General features: G+C 40.5%; 1 protein-coding gene across 2 annotated transcripts in view; it reads right to left on the bottom strand.

Moving 5' to 3' along the window:
* The window catches only part of NAPG (NSF attachment protein gamma), a 32562-nt gene extending 17164 nt beyond the window's left edge, over positions 1–15398 (bottom strand). For both annotated transcript variants that reach the window (XR_008664245.1, XM_055324041.1), the window contains exons 1-9: positions 15266–15398; positions 12314–12381; positions 10043–10127; positions 9114–9131; positions 8450–8480; positions 6713–6822; positions 6533–6599; positions 6175–6245; positions 664–742 (exon numbers count right to left, since the gene is read on the bottom strand). Coding sequence is in view for 1 of the 2 variants with exons in the window: in XM_055324041.1 (XP_055180016.1) it covers positions 664–742; positions 6175–6245; positions 6533–6599; positions 6713–6822; positions 8450–8480; positions 9114–9131; positions 10043–10127; positions 12314–12381; positions 15266–15321 (585 nt within the window). In the remaining variant the exon portion in view is untranslated. The remainder of the gene's footprint in view (positions 1–663; positions 743–6174; positions 6246–6532; positions 6600–6712; positions 6823–8449; positions 8481–9113; positions 9132–10042; positions 10128–12313; positions 12382–15265) is intronic.
* Positions 15399–16124: the final 726 nt, after the last annotated feature.

The following is a 16124-nucleotide window of genomic DNA, read 5'->3' as shown; positions in this document are numbered from 1 at the left end:
CTCTGCTGCTCCACGTCTGTCCACCAGACATAGAGCTGGACTCGTGTGGGCACTTGCTCACACCCACACTCAGGGGATTCCCTTTTCCTCTTTCCTGGGCTTTTCTCCTTGCTCTTAGCTCATCGTCCTAGCTCCTCTGAACAAAGAGACCAATAAGCCTCTTGGGGTGTTTTACCTGCCTGCACCACCGTCACAGCCGCTGCTTGGTCCAGACTAAAGCTTACCTTCAGAGTAAAGCCAAGGGAAAAACAAGAGGAAAAAAAATGGGGCTGCTTTTCCCCATCTCTCCAGTTAGAAACTCTGGCTAGATGGATTCCTTGGGCATTTTATTAGCTGGTGGAACCTCTGCTGCCCAGCTCCACGACTGAGGGCTTCTCTCAGGCAAGGCGCAAGAGAAACAGGGAAAATGCTAGCAACCCACTCCCTTACTGGCTGCTTCTCCAAGTGCTCCCTCCTCCTGCTATTATTTTTCACAGTCCTGAAGTTTTTCAATTTTGTCCAGAAGTTTTTGTTGTATCAGCAGGAAAGATAGACTATGGTGGGCTTACTCCATCTTGACCAAAATTATTTTTTAAAATATCCAAGGAATCCAGTCTTATATAGTTGCACCAATATGAAAAATTAACCAATGTAAAGCTAAAAATAAACACTTTCAAAACATACCTTATAACAAGTCGGGTAATTTTCAATCTCCTTATAAATATTTTTTTCTTTCTGAATAGAAAGTGCTGCCTCATCAAACCTAACGACAAAACAAAGAAATGTCAAATAAGACAGCTCTAAATGATCTAAAGCAGCAATCACTGTTGTGTTTGGTATTACAGATTTTAGCAAAAGTAAGAAGGCTTCAGGCATTTTTAGCAACTGCTCCACAACCCAATTTCCATGAGCTCTGCACATGTGTCTGGCTTATCTTTTAAACTGTTCACCTGTTCGTGCATTAAGCAGACAGGCAAAAAGCAGAACTTAAGGATAGGTTATTTCAAATAGAGTAGTTTAAGTCTGGTAAAGATCATCCATTAATGAGCATCAATCCAATTCAATAAACTGCTCTGTGAAGTTTTGTGAAAAGTATTAGACAACTCCCAATTTAATCATCCCAGAGTTCTTTCCTTCCTCTAAAGCCATCTAGACATCCCAGAGGCACTGCCTGCTGGAGAATTCCTTCCCCACTCCGTCCTCACTGCCACTCTCCACTGCTGCCTCAGTGGGCCACTGAAAACATCCTTCCTGCCACCTTTCATCCTTGACATTCACCTGTTTCAAAGAACTGTCACCCATTCTCCTTTTCTTCCATCCTACTCAGATGGCAAGATGAAGAAGAAAGCATCTTCAATACCATTTCACCAATCCTCCAAGGTCCTCTCCCTTCCCATGCCACAGCCTCAATTCCAGCACACCCTAAGCAGCTCCTTACTGCTTTTACAAGCTTATCATGCCCCTGTCCTGAGACTCTCTTCCTGGCATCTAACCTATGTCTAAAGGAAGTGTACATACCTTGCCCATCTCCCTCACCCCGAAAGTGAAAATGGCAAGCAGTCTGCACTATTAGGATGCAGTGGGAAAGAGCTATTTCATAGCCCAAATTAAAATATAAAAACATTACACTACACTTTTTTGTATGTTAACAATTATCTTTTAAAAAGATCTCCACGCATGTGCACACACACATATATGTGCGCACTATGGCTTGATTTAACTCATGTGAATTAAACTGAATTTTTGTGGGCTGTGCCCTCACACCTTACTTCATACAGTAAGATTCATTGGAGAAATGCATTCTGAATTTCCAAAGATCAATTTGCTAAATTTTGGGAACAAAGCCAGTTTATACGTTGGGCATGGTAGCAGAACTGTAAGATTATTCCCCAAGACCTTTTCTCCTCATATACACTCCTTGTACAGTTTCCCCTTGAATGTGGGCACAACCTCTGAATATGATGGAACTCACTCCTGTAAGGATACTAATCAACTGACTTTGATGCAGAGAAGATTGTCCAGATGAGCCTGACCTAATCATATGAGCTCTTGAAAGCTCAGAGGTTGAAAGTCAAGAGATGTACTCTTATTAACTTTGAAGCAGCAGCTAACTATACCATCTTGTAAACCATCCAGAGGGTACATGCCAAGGAACTACAGGCACCTGTAAGTCGGAGAACTGACTCTAGCCAACAGCTGACAAGAAAACATGGGTATGCATCCTACAGCTGCAGGGAAAGGAATCCTGCCGACAACCAGTAGGCCTGGAATGAGATCACAGCCATATGGGGCACCTGATTCCAGCCTAGTGAGATTCTGAGCACAGGACTCAGCTATACTGGGCCTGTACTTCTAACCCACAGAGCTGTGAGACAGTGAATGAGTGCTGTTTTAAGCTGCTACGTTTGTGGCTATTTGTCATATAGAAAAGGAAATTAATATGGGGGATTACATATATCTATATCATTTGTAATTATGACTTTGAGCTTATCCCAGATCCTATTTTATAAAAAACATTACATCAGAACATTTGGTGACCATCCATATTATATCATTCTAGTAGGAATCTTAATGTTTTAAGTTTTTCACATATTTAACTATTAAGGCTGCATTCTTCCCACATGACTTACTTCCTTGGCATAAAAACAGCATTTCTGTGTGCAAATAACCGCGAACTAGCAAAACACCCATCTAAGAGAAATACTGTATATTTATATGTAATCAAAAAAAACTGATCTACTTGGCTAAAAAGCCATGAAATTGATATATAAAGCCAATTGTTTTCAAATATATCAGGAAATTATTCATAAGTTAAAATGAAACCCAAAGTTAATTCTTAATACTCCTAACAAAATAAAATACACTTGGTTTTGCTGAAAGAGAATAAATTATTTTTATCTTCCTGAAATTCAAAAATAAAATAAAATGCCACAAAAATTATGTGCATATGACAAGAAATTGTCATAGGACTTCACTCAATCCACCTTTCAATGGCATTCTCCCTCACCATGACGTACAACTCCTCCTCTGGCACCAACTGCTTCCTGAAGTCCACGACATATTTTTAACTACTTACAAAACTTTTCAAACGATTCATTATCATGATCCCAATAACTTGGCATCACAACGGACAGGACAAAGTTATGCAAGACAGAAACCTAGTGATTATGCTTAACTAGTACCTACTCCACATACACAAACCCAGGCCTCCCTGAGTTTAGAGTCCAGTGAGTGTCTCAGTCAACTGGTAAGAGCCTAAGAGAAACCCTTGGAAGTGTGGAGTCAGGTGGGGGTAGGGGTGGTTAACTGATACAGAAATCGGGTTCTCCTCCTTGTTAGGAATCATGACAAAACTCTGGAAAGCGTTCTGGATTTGGTTCAGAGAGCCAACCACGCAGAGTTACCAACCAGCTCAGCTGCCTCAGAATTTCTCTGGAAGGCAGAGGATCATACGTTTCCCTGCAAAGTCAAAACAACTGGAAAGGCCTTTTCAGGGAGGGAACACTGGCAACTGCCATGATTTAAGGCCTCACAGATGCAACTCAAATTAACTCTGACTGACTTCTAATTATGGCTCTCCAGAAAAGAGGGAGGAGCAGGGGACTAATACAAATATATTAAATATTTAATTTTGCCATCCTAAAATATAAACTATTGTTAAGTTAGGATTAAATATTACAAAATCACATTAATGTAAAAATATAAGCATATTATCTAAATGTAATAAGCATAAAATTTAAAATTGCATGCTATACTCTATTAGATGTTATTTGCATAAACATAAAATTACTGTTCTAGTTTTTTTTGTTCTAGTTCTTTTAAACAAATGGTAGCACCAATTCAGATTATAACCAATATGTATTCAAAATATTCAAATATCACGTAAATTCTCCCAGTTATCTTTCTATTAGCATAGATCTTCCAGGTTTTTCTTACTCTGCACTATACTGAAATTCCTGATGGCAGTATTGTGACAGCTAACTTTTAATTTTTTCATACTCTGCTTTCAAATATCAAATTCCATAACACTCCTGAATAAATTCAAATCAATTTTTATATCAATCTATAACTTAAACAAATATTTTCATGATTTTTGTTCAAAACACTGTGTAAAATACTATCATTTTTTCAATGCATTTTTACTCAAAAGGAAGACAAAAAGCAGTAAAACAAATTCACAAAGTAATTAAAAGATGTACTGGTTGCCCTAGATTTATAAATGTCCCTCTTTCCAGCATCTCCACACCACTTTCTACAACTTTGAAGAAAACTTGTTCTAAAATAATGGTTCTCACTACACACGTCAACCAGACACTTCAGGGAATGATAGTGGCTACCACTCCATGGTGGAGCTTTCCAGAGGAACATGCATACGTAGCTGGAAAATGGTGCTCAGCGGCCCTCCTGAGGAGGTTCTGGCCCCACCACCCCACCCCTTTGCTACTCTCCTGGAACCTAGCTTTAGATAATCTCAGTCTGGAAAACAGAAGGGGAGCAGATGTGAAAGCAGAAAGATCATAGGGAAGCTGAAGGAGAGCCCACATCTACACAGAGTGGAGCTTATTTTCTGCCCTACTTCCAACTTTGCTTCTTAGACTTTCAGTGGTCAATGGGACTTGAGCCCTAAGAAGGCACTGGAGGCCTTGGGGGAAGAACATCAGGGGAGTGGATGAGAAAAAGAGGTAAAAGTATGCCACAATGTCCCTGTCTGCCCTCTAATGGGTAGAGCCCAGGGCACCATTCTCTGTTTCTACAAGTATGAGGACCTGCTCAAAGGGTCAGAATTTAGGTACTATCTTATAGTTCGGCTCTTCTACAACACCTAGGACCATCACCACAAACAGCTGTTACTATAAGAAACCTTTTCAGGGACTAGTCTGAACTTACTATACCATCATTTGAAGTTGAGAATTGCCAGAGTTAGTATTCTAGTGGTTTGGATTTCTAGGAGGCCAGGAGAATTAAGATGAATAAAGGTAATGACCTAAGGCTGACATATAAATTAAATTTTGTCTCATGGTTTAATACAAAAGTCCTAAAAACAAAATTAAGGGATGCCCGGGTAGCTCAGAGGTTGAGCATCTTCCTTTGGCTCTGGGTGTGATCCCGAGGTCCTGGGATTGAGTCCCACATCGGCTCCCTGCAGGAAGCCTGCTTCTCCCTCTGCCTATGTCTCTGCCTTTCTCTATGTCTCTCTCATGAATGAATAAAGTCTTTAAAAACAAAATTAATATACTATTCAGTTTAGACCAACAAAAAACCTAATCAATGAAAGAAGGTCCTATAAAATAGTCCATCTAAATAACAACACATAAGAGTTATTATTCTATAGTAATTTATTCTGATGCTACTTTAAACTTGCTTGAATTATATTTCAGATCTGTAGTGTTCATGAAGCAAGCACTTAATTCCATCTCAGAAAGGAGTCAATAGACTCTTTAGTCATTTGTTTTTTGGTTCCTTCCCAAAATATAACCCGGGGGAACTGGGGCAAATTTTCTGTCACGGGGGAACTATGGGCAAATTTTAATGAAAAGATCTATCTTCAGACCTATAGTTTTCTTTTTTTTTTTTTTTCTGACCTATAGTTTTCTAAGCATTTTTACCTTAAATGCTACTAAACAACATTTTGGCAAACAGAATTTTATTAATGACAAAATGTTTACTAAGCTTAAATTAAGGTAAAGTAAAAAACAAAGGAAAATCCAGTAGAATTCTAAGTTTGCTGGGGTCCAACTATTATTTATGCCTTGAGTCGTATGCTTAAAGGATGAAAAAACAAATGCCAAATTTCCTATTCAATGACACTATTTAACTGTCAAGAACCTGTCAATTTGCATGGGTGAGCACTTTGAGTATGTTATTTATGCCTATGTAGATATGTATCAAGAAAAACACATCATAACCCAACCAAATAACATATCAAGAACACTGCTTTCTCATGCTGCTGAGCCAGGTTTTAATCAATAAAAGCATAATTTATGATACATTTTGGCGTCATATTTAGAAAAACGGCAATTCTGTTGATACTTAATTCAATGTTCCCTCTTACACCACTCTTTCTGCTAGGCAGCCTAGTGTGCCTGTGGCTTACACCAAAAACCTTACCAAGCAATTCTCCAAGTTACTTAGCAGTTCCACATGTGGACTGAAGGTTGACATGGACACAGAAGAACACAGTTCTGGAAATCTCACCTGCGGCCTCGTACCAGCAGCCTGGAAGCTTTTCCTAGTAATTCAACTGCCTGTCGTAAGCGTTCCTCATTCTGAAGGAATCAAAGAAAAGAGACTATTTATTGGCTTCTTTACCCTAGGAATCTTTTTTTCCTCCCAATAATTATTTGAAAGACAAGTAATAGCACTCGATCAAAGTGGGCAGGGGGGAAAAGTACCAATGCTGCTAATCCATTTTATTAATATAAAAAAAACACAGTTCAATTGTGAGCACAGATACATTTTCAAAAGCAGTCACTGCATTTCTCTATTTTCCTACATGTTATGAATCTAAACATTCTAAGTATACTTAAAGGAAAAAAATCAAATTCAAACTTACTTCAAACACATTAGCTGTCTGTTGATATAATTGTACAGCCTTTTCTGGATCTACATTTTCGATAAGCCTATATGACAAGAAAATTGGACTTCTATGAGAAAGAGAAAACTTGTTTTCCAAAGGATTTTATTAAGACAAACAGCCAATGGCTTCTATGCAGAAACCTGTGCCAACACTCACTTTCCAGCTCGCTCCAATGCCATGGCTGCTGTGTCCGGGGTGCCATTTTCTAGGTACATCATGCTGGCTTTCTCAATCAGCTGAACAGCCTCAGGCAGTTTCTGCATCTCCTTCAGGCAAAGGATACAGTATGGATCAGTAAATGCATCAATTTAAATGCACAATTAGCAATCTGAAATTCATTTTATTCCTATTTCATGAAGATAAATGATTCAAAATGTTATATAACAACAAATACATTTAGGACGAAACGCCTTCACATGGTTACTCTTCCCCATCAAGCTTCATTCGGCCAATCTAAAAAGGTATTCAGTGAATTTCTACACAGAGCTCCTCACCACTTTTGAGTTTCAGAAAAACTCTACAAATGGTAGAAACCAAAACATTTGCTCTTAAATGTTTTCTAAGATTTATAATTCTTTGCACATTTACTGAGTCCCTTCTATCTATGAAGCTTATGCCAAAGGCTGTGAACTGGCAGCTCAAGGGCCATACCTCATTTCCAAGTGCATCTTGCTTTAGTAGTTTCCAGTTAGATCCTTTCACAAAGGTTCTATTCTACGGCTTCCAAATTTAAGAAAAAGATCACAAGCTGCGGCATCAGCAGGCTGGCATTCCCACAAGGCAATGGTAGGTTGGGACTGAGCAGCAGCTGTCCTGGAAGCATGGTGCCTCTTGGTGGTGGCTGCATTTCTCCATACTCCTCGCTGCCGCCCACACCAGGGCCTGCCTCCTGCACCCCAGTCACTGCCCAGATCCTGAGCTCATCTGAGCTTGCAGCCCCCTTTCATGAGGAGTGCCACCAGCACAATAACTCTGTTTCTTACTATGAAATCATAGGTCTCAGCATCCTGTGGTCCTTATATCTATTATCTCCAAATCAAAACTCTTCTTAAAAAAAGGAAGAAAAATCACTGAAAAGCTAGACATAAAGTTTACAGGTATTATCCACATAAGGTTACCATCTTAAAGTATGCTCCACACTGACAATTCAAGGGTTGTTTTCAGTCTGCCTATTCAGCACCTAAGTTGACAAATTCTTTAGGATATAAAACTTGCTGGTCTCATTCCTACTGACTTCTGCATGTGACTTTTTTATTATTCAGTTACAAAGTAAAAAAGGATGGGCTGCCTTCTTAGAAGTTACACTATTTATATTCTTCCCCATGTTTTTGTACCCCAGCAAAATCATTAAGAAGAAAATGAAAATATGCCTATTGTCAGTGGTTTGTGTGCCTCAGTTACCCTATGGCTTCTGTGGAGCAAACAGGATATGAAACCACCCAGGAGTAGTTTAAAAAAAAAATATATATATATATACACACACACATATATATGTATATATACGTATATTTTATATGTATATATACATATAAAAATATGTATATATACATATATATACACACACACTTGTAAATTTTACATTAAATGTCAAGTTCTCAGAAGTAGGGGAGTCTCTCATCTAGCTCTTGTCTAGCAACACTCTCCTGGTTGCAAAGCTTAGAAATTTGTTGTTCCCAGTTCCTGCCAACATATTCTTTTAAATTTCACCTTTAATACTCTCTATCTTAAGGTGCATACAATGTATCCTTGGGTTCAATTAGCAATACTTGGGATAAGAAATCTTAGCACCTCTGGCCTTACAGCTAGAAGAGTTTTTCACTTCCATGTGAATCTACTTTAACACCTTGTAGTTAATTCATTTTACCTACAAGACAGTTGTGGCACATTACTGACCTTTAACATCATGCCAGCTTGCTCATAAGCTCTGCAAAGAGAATACAATTTTTCAGATGAGATCTTAAGGACATACGGGGGGGAGAGAAAACTTTCTACCACAGATATGAGAAGCTATGTCAATTAAAACTGACTCAGGCACTATATATTGTTTTAGGCTTTTAATAACACATTTCTTTTTTTTATTTTTGTGGGCAATAATGCCTTGGAAATAAGAGACATCTGAGTTAAAGGGATTTTATTTGGTAGATGCAAAATTAAGTAAAACTCAGAAAGGTTAAAGGACTTATTATCTGACAAACCTAAATCCAAGTTTTGAAACAAGTACTCTCTAAAAAAGCAGGAGAAAGACTGTTTCTCTCCACAAGTACTATTAACTATCAAGAAGGGGGGGTGGATTCTAACTTGCTTTTTCATAGGCTACTGAAGAAAATGGTCTTAAAAATATATGGTGATTTGAATGTAAACTCTGTATATCTAATTAGGAGTGACTTAGTTTCTAAGGGTCAGGGAAAGACTGAAACAAATGGAAAGGATTATTTAAGTCAATACAAATAATTCACTATTTATGGATTTATAACTTAGGAAAAATTTAATGACCTATGGAAAAACATTTAAAATATAATCTCCAAATAACATGAAAACATGGAAAATATTTACTTACTTGGCAGCATGAAAAAGACTGAATGGATGTAACAAAGTTGAAATTAAGGAAAAAAAACGAGTCAACAGTTTTTAAAGATCTACTATTTAAAAGAACAATGTCACTTGCCCCAGTTGGCTCCAAAAGACAAATCTTATAAGCAGATGAGGCAATCTTATGCCTGTTGATGTCTCTTACAGTTACATAATTCACAAAACACTAACAAAACACCACATAGCTATTTCCACCGCCCATTAATCTGAAAAGTATCACTGAAATGCAAAATTATTACAACTGTAATTTGGAAATGAGATAAAATGGACATTTTTTACTTAGTAAGTTTTAAAATATCTCAGGAAAATTTTTTTGTTTTAAACTACTTAAAAATCTTTTTTCAAATACCTAAGAAAGACTTAGTTTTAAAAATATTTATAGAACAGAGATGCCTGGGTGGCTCAGTGGTTGAGTCTCTGCCTTCAGCTCAGAGCGTGATCCCAGAGTCCCAGGATCAAGTACCCCATTGGGCTTCCTGCATGGAGCCTGCTTCTCCATCTGCCTGTGTCTCTGCCTCTCATGAATAAATAAATAAATCTTTAAAAAAACATTTTTTTTCTTACAGAACAGTTTATACACTTCTAATACCTGTGCTACTGTTTCATTCTTCAGCACCTGCACATTTCCTTCACTTCAACCCAAAGAAAACTGGCATCACGCAAACAGCAGCATAAACTCTCAAATACAGCTCTGCAAAACTGTGAACCTTATGATTAAAAGTCTCGGTCCACTCTTTCAGAGTCTAAAAATGCAGAATTTTTCTAATCATTTTCTAAATTAATACCATTGTAGTACACATGTAGGAAACTTCTAACAAAAGAAAATAATAAGTTTCTGTCCAAAGTATCACATTGTTGAATTTCCTTGTGAAGGTTGAAAAGGGTTGAAAAAGATACGCCCTATTATTCTCATGGGCAACAGCTTCTCTCAGGCAGGCATCTTTTGCTTGCTCAAATTGTTTGGCATTTTTAAAAGCAACAGCTGAAATAGAACAACAACAACAAAAAGACTTTCTAATCCATTATTAAAAAAAACTTCAAACAAATCATTACCAAAATCTGCATCATGTGGGAAACATGAGAAAATATCCTTATTTTAATCAAATATATAAGTTTTATACAACACTACTTTTTTCTCAGGAATTTTCTTACAATTTTTTTGATTACCAATAACTTGGCAGTACTTTCAAAAGTGTGTAACTTTGTTTCATTTTGTTAAATTATAGACTACTAGCAATAAATCAGTGCCATTTCTGCTCAAAACCAAGTCTTTCTACAGCAGCACCTAAGCTTTGAGAAACCAAGACTGCATCAGTCAACCAATACTCCCAAACAACAGGTCCTGTCACAAAAGACAGGATCTTACTTTGCCAATTTTACATTTACTAATAAAAGCAGTGCTTTAGTTACAGCTTATTCCACCTTTCTAATTATTTAGAAACAGAAGACCGATATGCCTTCCTTTTGGCATAATCTTTAAATAAATGCCTAAAACATTAATAATGCATTTCTTTCAAATAAAGCTTTTACACTGTGTAGTAGGTTTCTGTGAAAATGACATCTCCACTGTCGTAAAAGTGTCATCATCAGAGCAAAACAAGGAGTGGCCCTAAAACTAGGATCTTACAGATTTTGGAAAACTTGTTTACAAACAAGTAAAAAAAGGATACCGTAAAAAAAAAAAAAAAAAAAAAAAAAAAAAAATTGTTAAAATCAAACTGTTAAAATGCTCTTTAATAAAATGTTCAAAATAAATTACTGAACTATTTTCACCCCTGGACTTACACATTTTGCTTTTTAAAAAAATGTATTCTATTGATTAAATATATTTTGCATAACCCCTTAAAGAAAATAAAGGATGATTTAATGGGAAAATAGGATCTGAATGTGTATTTGTGAAGGCAGTTCATGGTCTCAGATGCTTATAAAAACCAACCTGTGATAAATTTCCCTCAAGAAATTTGCAAAATGTTGTGCCTTCTAGTTACAAAAGTGTTCTTGTAGTAGGTGTCCATAGAATCCATATGAAATTTGAGCTTTTAATAATTTTCCTTTTAAATAGGACAAATAATTTACATCATCCAACAGAGAGAATATAGTCAGGATTTAAATAAAAGTGCTAAAGACTCATTTACCCAAGTTTCTATTTACCCAATTTCTCTACTATTCTTTGATGATATGCTAAAACTCAAAGTCTATGAAAAGCACATTATGTAGGTGGTCTCTAAGTTAAGCTAACAAACGTGATCTGGGCTATGGCTGAAACACAACTGCAAATGTGTTTAGAGTATTTCAAAAAGTGCATTATGCTTTGTATCCAAAATAATTGTGGAGATGCTAAAAGCTGTCGTTATATAATTAAATGGTAAATTTTTAGTAAGTTTCCTCTCTGTTGCATGTTGCAGATCGTTTTTATCTAAATATACAGATAATATTTATTCAAATAGTCATATGGCTTAATACTTCACATTTATCAGCATTATACCAAAAGTGTGGTTCTTAAAAAAACATGTGCCAAACAGACACAGGATCTGTAGATCTGCCTAGAATATGGCTAAATTAAAAAATAAAAGTTAACAAAAAAAAAATCTTTATTCCATTATAGAAGTATAATAGAGAGATATGGCAAAAACTCCTGGAAATAGTGGGCAACTGATTGAAGTTCAAGAATATATGAACAAAGGGGATCCCTGGGTGGCTCAGCGGTTTGGCGCCTGCCTTTGGCCCAGGGCGCGATCCTGGAGTCCTGGGATTGAGTCCCGCATCAGGCTCCCTGCATGGAGTCTGCTCCTCCCTCTGCCTGTGTCTCTGCCTCTCTCTCTCTCTCTCTCTCTGTGTCTATCATGAATAAATAAATAAATCTTAATATATATATATATATATATATATATATATATATATATGAACAAGGCAAAAAGCTTGAAGCTACGTACTGCCAACCCTACCCATCTCTGATGTCAGAAGAGAGCTGCAGGTCACTGGGTCTCTCAGCCCTCAACACATCTGAAAATAACAAGTGGGAAAAAAGCCAGGGCCTGGGCAGGTTTGTTTTTTTTTTACTATTAAATTCTCATAGAAAGCATTAAGTGTAAGTATTTTTGCCAAGATGAAGTTTTCAGCCTACGTTAAGACTAGATACTGGAATCAAAGGGCTATCATTATACATACCTGCTTTTCCATATTCAGAAGCAGCACTGTCATAATCTGGTTTCCATTTTAAAAAACCAGTTTTCAGGCTAAAATGAAAAGACACATTTAACAGAAGTTAGCAACCACATTTAGAAGTCAGAATCCTGCTTTAATGGCTTTGTAGGTGATTTAAAAACAAAACAAACAAACAAAAAACCCACGAGGTACAAAATCCCGATCTTGCCCACTTCTTCCCAAATTTATTTACAATTAAAAACAACCTATTTTCCCTCTCACTATCAAAGATGCGGTTTTCTTCTTTTAAAATGTCTGCATAAGGGACACCTGGGTGGCTCAGCGGTTAAGTGTCTGCCTTCAGCTCAGGGCAGGATCCTGGAGACCGGGGATTGAGTCCGATGTCGGGCTCCCTGCATGGAGCCTGCTTCTCCCTCTGCCTGTGTCTCTGCCTCTCTCCCTCTCTCTGTGTCTCTCATGAATGAATAAATAAAATCTTGAAAAAAAAAAAAAAGTCTGTATAATATCCAAGTACAGCAGAAGTTCTCAGCACAATCAGAGTATAACAAGCCCCACGGTGCATCAAAACTTGAGACCCTCTGAAGCACAGCATCAAGCAAGCAGTTGGATTCATGAGGCTGAAGCTCAGGAGAGGCTAGAGGTATTAACTAAGGAGCCACTGGCACATACCACACAAAGGGCCCAGTTCAAATCCACCAGGGAGATCTAGAAAGTGAGCAGAAAGCCTACAGAATACAAATATTCAGAGCAACAACACAGGGAGTCAGCAAAACAGGTTGAGAATTAGCCAGGAAAGATAACTGGAAAGACTGGGATGTTATGAAAACAACAGGATCACTACTGGTTTCTCATACGTCGAAACAAAGAACCATCAGTTTTGAGTCTTTACCTGACCTGCCCTTTCAATATTTTCTTTTTTGGAAACCTAAGAGTCAAGCTTTCCCCTCTATATCCAGTCAAGTAAGTAAAGCTTACCACCTCTATTTGACGGATACCGTCCAACGCTGCCTCTTGTGTTGTTACTTTAATTCAGGCCCTCATCATGAGTCTACTAACCACTCATGGAAAGTCACCTTTCCTGCCTGCCCTCCCTCCTCTTCCACTCACCCCACCCTGAGGATATTAATTTTTTCCTTACTTTGTACACCCCCTGAAACAACTGCATACCTCTGTTCTAGCATTTACTATCTTATTTCTGCTCTCTGATGACTTGTATGCTTGCCTGTGAATTCTAAACTCCTGAATAAAGAACCTCTTTTGGTTACTTCAATAACTCCAATGGCTGGGTCAGATATACACTGCCTGAATGTGACGAAATTCTCACTTTTCTCTCCCCTCCCCAATCTCCACATTTCTTTTGCCACATTTCTATTGGTTACACGATCCCCAGAAAAGCTAACATTCAGGACCATCAGAGGGGCAGCCCATTCAGTCTGGCCTCAACTTCTCTGCTCTAGCTCATTCCCTGGCACTGCAACTACTCTACTTTATTCCCCTGGCATATTTTCAAGCCTATGCACATTCTAAATCCTATACAGATTCTCATGGGATTTTCCTTCTGTTTTAAAAAAAATTATTTTCCGGGACTGAGTGGCTCAATGGTTGAGCGTCTGCCTTTGGCTCAGGGCGTGATCCCAGGGTCCTGGGATAGAGTCCCATATCGGGTTCCCAGCAGGGAGCCTGCTTCAACCTCTGTGTCTCTGCCTCTGTCTCTCATGAATAAATCTTAATGTTTAAAAAAAAATTTTCCAGAACCTGCTTAGAAATCACCTTTGGGAAATCTTCCTGAATTTTTCCAGATAGAATAAACTCCTCCTCCTGTGCTACCAAAGCAAAGCTGAGCTGAGACCGCTTTATTATGGTCTTTATCAAACGCACTATTTTAATGATACTTTTGGGCTTGCTCCAAAGAAAAGAAAAGAAAAGAAAAGAAAAGAAAAGAAAAGAAAAGAAAAGAAAAGAAAAGAAAAGAAAAGAAAAGAAAAAAGGAAAGAAAGGAAGAAAGAAAAGAAAAAGAAAAAAGAAAGAAAGGAAAGAAAGAAAAGGAAGAGAAAGAAAGAAAGAGAAAGAAAGAAAGATAGATTGATTGCTGGGGGCGTCTCCTGCGGAAAAAAAAAAAGGAGTAGAACACAGTCAGTCACAGGGAGGAGTAGTAACGCAGTAACTATAGACTTGAATTTTTCCATTGTTCAAAAGCTGGCGCTGCCATCTTTCATCGGTGCAGCCCTGGACAAGTCATCATAAGGCTTCTCCAGGCCTCACCTCCTCTTCTGTAAAGTGAGATTCTGTACTCGACTCCCTGTGGATGTTTCGTTTTCTACAATTACCAAACACGAATTCGTTGCAGTAGTGACACTGAGGAGGGGAGTGTTGAGAGCTGGGCGGACTCAGCTCAGTCCCGCGTGTCTGCTGGGTGCCTACAGCGAGGCCGTGGCAGAAGCCGGGAGAACACATGAATCAGTAGGGAAGCGCGAACCCCTGGGACACGACAAGGGACCCCCGCGGATTATCAGCTACATCCGTAGCCCCCTCCGCACTCGAGAGACTTTCCGAGCGCTGGTTCTCAACGAGGCGAGTTCTGCCCCGGGGAGTCCGTTCTGGTCGTCAGCACGGGAGAGGGCAGGTGCTGCGGGCATCTACGAAGCAGAGCCCCGGGATGCTGCTAAACGGCGAGGCACAGGGCAGTCTCCTCAAGGAACACCCAGGCCGGAGCGCCCAGAGCGAGCGGCGGAGCATCCAGCCCCGCAGCAGGAGGGAGCCCAGGAGGGAGCCCAGGAGGGAGCCCAGGAGGGAGCGGGGACGACTTCCGGCAGGCACTGAGTGCGCTTCCGGAGGGGCAGCGGGCCCCGCCCCGCCCCGGACCCCCGGCCGCAGCCCCGGGAAGCCGCCGCCCTCCGCGCTCGCTCTCCACGCGCCCCCTCCAACTCCCGCGCCGGGCCGGCGTGGGCCACTCACTATTTCTCTGCTTTGGCGAGGTGCTCCAGCCCTTCATTTATCTTCTGAGCCGCCATCTCCGAGGTCGGGCCCTGACGTGAAAGGCGAGAGCCCGGCTGAGGAGGCGTGGGAACGCCGAAGTGCAAGCCGGGACGGCCCCGCAGCCCAGCTGCTACAGGGGCCCGGAGGGCTCAAACCTAAAGCGGCGCAGCCGCCTGGGGAGCGGGTCTCGGGGCCGCGCCGGCACAAACAGCGCAGGCGCAGGCGTCAGGTCGCCGCTCAGGGCGTGCAGCGCAGGCGCAGTGGGCAGTGAAGGCGGTTGGCTCGTTCCTGCGTTCATTCAGGAAATATTTATTGAGCACCAAGTATGTGCCAGGAACTGCTCCACGCACCGGGAAGTCCATCCGCAGGGAGTACCCCAGACAGAAAAGACCCGCCCTCGCGGAGCCGTGCTTTCCCCCTGGCGCGAACGCGTCGCTGTAGAATCGAGGACGCTCTAGAATTCATCCTGCCCCTGAGCGCCTCCGGCACGGCAGCCGGGAAACGAAACAGACTGTGGGTCCTGCGTAGTGTGCGGCCACCACCGGCGACACGAGCGGCGGGCAGCGCTCGGAAGGAAGGGTTCAGGGAGATCTGCGGTGCCCAAGCAGAAGCAGCAGCTTGGCTCGGTGGACGATCACGGAGACCCCGATCCCCGCGGAGCCCGTGCAGCCCCGCAGCCGCCGGCTCCCGGGTCGCAGCCGCACCTTACGGGCCGCCGGGCCCCTGCGCCCTCCGCTGTGCCCTGGCGCCAGGAACCCCCCGCCGGCAGCAGAAGGCTCTGCGGTTTCCTGTCCTTCTGCTCTTATTCCCACGCCCCTCTTTGCCCGGCCTAGATCCC

Source organism: Nyctereutes procyonoides, unplaced genomic scaffold, assembly GCF_905146905.1.
Source record: "Nyctereutes procyonoides isolate TBG_1078 unplaced genomic scaffold, NYPRO_anot_genome, whole genome shotgun sequence".
In the NCBI taxonomy this organism is placed as follows: Eukaryota; Metazoa; Chordata; class Mammalia; order Carnivora; family Canidae; genus Nyctereutes; species Nyctereutes procyonoides.
This window is presented reverse-complemented; position numbering and strand designations above follow the sequence as displayed.